General features: G+C 36.8%; 1 protein-coding gene across 1 annotated transcript; it reads right to left on the bottom strand.

The window, feature by feature from the left end:
• Positions 1-1850: 1850 nt before the first annotated feature.
• LOC117071066 (olfactory receptor 4F21-like) lies at positions 1851-2785 on the bottom strand. Its single transcript, XM_033190853.1, is given in 2 exon segments — positions 1851-2017; positions 2020-2785. Coding segments are annotated over 2 exon segments (933 nt in total).
• Positions 2786-3410: the final 625 nt, after the last annotated feature.

Genomic DNA, 3410 nt, shown 5'->3' with positions numbered 1-3410 from the left:
TTGAGGCATTCAATTGGCAACGTAATGGCAGATTGTTTACCCTCTCCAGAGTGGAAGAACAGCAATTTGTTCTTGCTGGAATAAATGTGTTTTCCATCTGTGGCTTTGACTCTCTTGCCATCAATGCCTTGGCCATTAAACTATCCAAAGATGCATAGAATGCCTAATGTTCTTCATAACACACCTTAAGACAAAGGAAAACACTTTGTAGCAGAGAAAGTACCACAATATTCATGCAACCAAATGATCCACTGGTGCTGTAATATACTATATGAAACAGAATCTATCAGTCTGATAGAACATTAAAAGATATTTCTTTTAAAGGTGGATGTAAAGGCGCAACTAAGTGTCAATTTAGGGATGGTACTTTGCAGAGTTGGGGCTCTATGCTTTAACATGTTATACTTTGAACCAATGCACATTGTAAGATATTGGCTCCTAGAATGTACAGATTTGTAAACCAAGGATAGAGGGTGAGAGTGGCTCCTCTCACTAAAATTCCCTTGGAGAATTTGAGCTTCCTGGACCTGCAACATTAAGCTCTGCTGGAGTAGGGAAAATGCTTCTTCTGGGTACATAGGAAGCATTCCAATAAGGATATAGTTTTAGTAACTCCCCATCATTTTGGCTTCCTTGTGTGTGTAGGTCTGCAGACAAAGAAATAAGTTACTATACTGGCAGTTGTAATTGACCTTCATTATCATGAAGAAATAGAAATACTGCTATACTTTTATCAACCATAGATGATGACAATTGTAAATTGGTAATTGCAGCAATTACAGCCTGACAGGGTCATGGTAATCGTGGGTCTTTGGAAGTGACCTAGACTACAGAAGCACTGGATAAACATGGGGGAAATATAGAACGGGTTGTAGAAGAGGAAGATGATGGATGTCATCTTGGGAACAAGGGTAATGACAGGACCCATTAACTCTTGTTCCTTTAACACTCTTGTGTTTGAAGAATAAATAATGGAGTGAACTCACATAGAGCATAAACTCCTCTACACATGGAAAGATGTATACTGTTTCTAGTGTTGTTGGTGTCTTGCACATACCCCTCTCCATGTAATACTCCCAGGAATTTGGATTGTTCTCTACTCTGAGCTCCTGAGGATCTCTTTTCTTTGAATATCGCAAAGGCTAAACTCACAAGGTGGGAAAACCTAGAATTGCTACAGAGAAAATGCCCTAGAGCAGCTCTAGACCAGCAAATAAATGCACAGCTTCTTTGTTTCTTAAGGGGGACAACTACAAGTCATAGAATTTATAGAGTCTCCTAGATGGCCACAGCAAGAATGTGCCCTGGGTGTCCACTGTAGTAAATACAAATTAATGCATCCTTTATTGGCATCCTCCCTTTTTCTTGCTCATGTTCATATTTCTGAACCAGTGTCTTCTAGAATTCTTTTCCAAATGAACTACTTGCACTGAGATTTTTGTCTCTGGGCCTTCTTTATTTAATAAATAAAACTACTAGATTGACATAGATGACAATCCAGTGTGATGATTCCTGACATTCACTACAACCAATTTATGGATTATTTTTTAGACATTAAAAATAGCAGAAACCTTGTTATTACATACCTTTATTTATGAAATAACTAAAATTTTAAGATTAAATTGTTATTTGGTAGACTATGCTTTTCTCTGAAAGAATATCCATTCTTAGCTTGATGGATTTACGTGACGGTAATGGTAATGGCCTCACTGTCTACAGATGAAGCAGTAGCAGATTTCAGGTGGCAGATGATGCATTTGTTCTGGATATGTTACATTTGAGGTGCTTAAGTGAAGATAAGCCAGTATGCAGTTGGATGTATCATTTTAAAGCTCCAAAAAGAGATGTGGTCAACAAAATTTAGAATAAGATCTCTTTTTGAACAGTCTTTTTATTGCTACCCTTATGTCTTTGTTCCTTAATGTATAGATGACAGGATTTAAGGCAGGGGTGATAGCAAAGTCAACAATGAACAGATTTTTATCAAGTGATGGTGGAGGAGAAGGCGAGACATAAGAACCATGCATGGAGTGAAAAACAAAAAAACTACAGTGATGTGAGCTGACAACATGACAAATGCCTTGGATAAGTCTCCTGAGGAACGTTCGCAGACAGTGATCAAAATGAACACATAGGAAAGGTTTAGCAAGATGAATGTGCCCATGGTCATGAAGCCACTGTTGGCAGTAACAATAAACTCATACTTGGCTCTATCTGTGCATGCAAGTCTTATAATCTTTGGAAAGTCACAGTAAAAGCTGTCTACTTTATTAGGGCCACAAAAAGGCAAGTTTATAACAAAAGCAAACTGAGACATGGCATGGACCACCCCAATTACCCAGCCAGCGATTACAAATGAAACACATATTTTAGGGTTCATGATTTTCAAATAATGAAGAAGCTTACAGATTGCTGCACATCTATCAAAAGCCATGGCCATGAGTGACACCATTTCCACTCCTCCCATGATGTGGATGAAGCATATCTGTGTCATACAACTTTGAAAAGAAATTACATCGTATTCATTGAAAAGGTCTGAGATGATTTTAGGGATTGTGGTAGAGGAAAGACCCACATCAATGAGGGACAGGTTAGCTAGCAAGAAGTACATAGGGGACTGTAAGTGAGAATCAAAAATTACCAAAACCAAAATGAAGAGATTTCCCAGGATGACCACTAAATAAAGCAAACAACATATCAAAATGAGAAGAAATTTTTTCTCTGTAGAACAAGAAAGAGCCAGTAACACAAGCTCAGTGACCACAGAATCATTTAGTCCACCCATTGACTGGGACAGAAGTGATGATTTTCAAGTGACCTGAGGATAAAAATAGAAAAGAATAAATATCATTGGAACAAGTGGATTCTCTATTTTCCCTGCTAATTAAGTTAGATATAACTGGAAGTAGAAAAATGAAGGATATTGAAGAGATAAGATTAACAACAAATTTATTATGTAAAGGACTCCCTGAGGAAAAAATATGTGACTATAATTTTTACATATGGAGCAAAAAGGGGTGCTTAATTTTCATCCCAAAGTTAAACTCTTTCTTCTTTCTCTAAAATATTCCTGGATCATTTCCCTTACCAATTCTCTAGGTATTCTTCCACAACATAAATGCTGTCTTTTATGTCACATGACTATTAATACTTTTGGACTAATTTTATGTTCTTTTACCTATTCCTGTCTGAGCCCATTAATATTCTCTCACTTCACTAGCCTAATAGAGATCACCCAGGTCCAAAGTACTGAAACACATCCCATTACTTCCTATCTTGGGCTTAAAAAATTTAAATGGAACTCAGGTGCACAGGATTTAAACATTATAATAATTGATTTATGACATATCATCTCTGGTTCATTTTTAATCAATAGATTGATAGTCAATGAAAAATAAATTATTGAATGC

The sequence above is a fragment of the Trachypithecus francoisi genome, unplaced genomic scaffold (assembly GCF_009764315.1).
Source record: "Trachypithecus francoisi isolate TF-2019V2 unplaced genomic scaffold, Tfra_2.0 Lachesis_group3, whole genome shotgun sequence".
NCBI classification, from domain to species: domain Eukaryota; kingdom Metazoa; phylum Chordata; class Mammalia; order Primates; family Cercopithecidae; genus Trachypithecus; species Trachypithecus francoisi.
The sequence above is the reverse complement of the archived record's forward strand: the minus strand, read 5'-3'. Positions and strand labels throughout refer to the sequence as shown.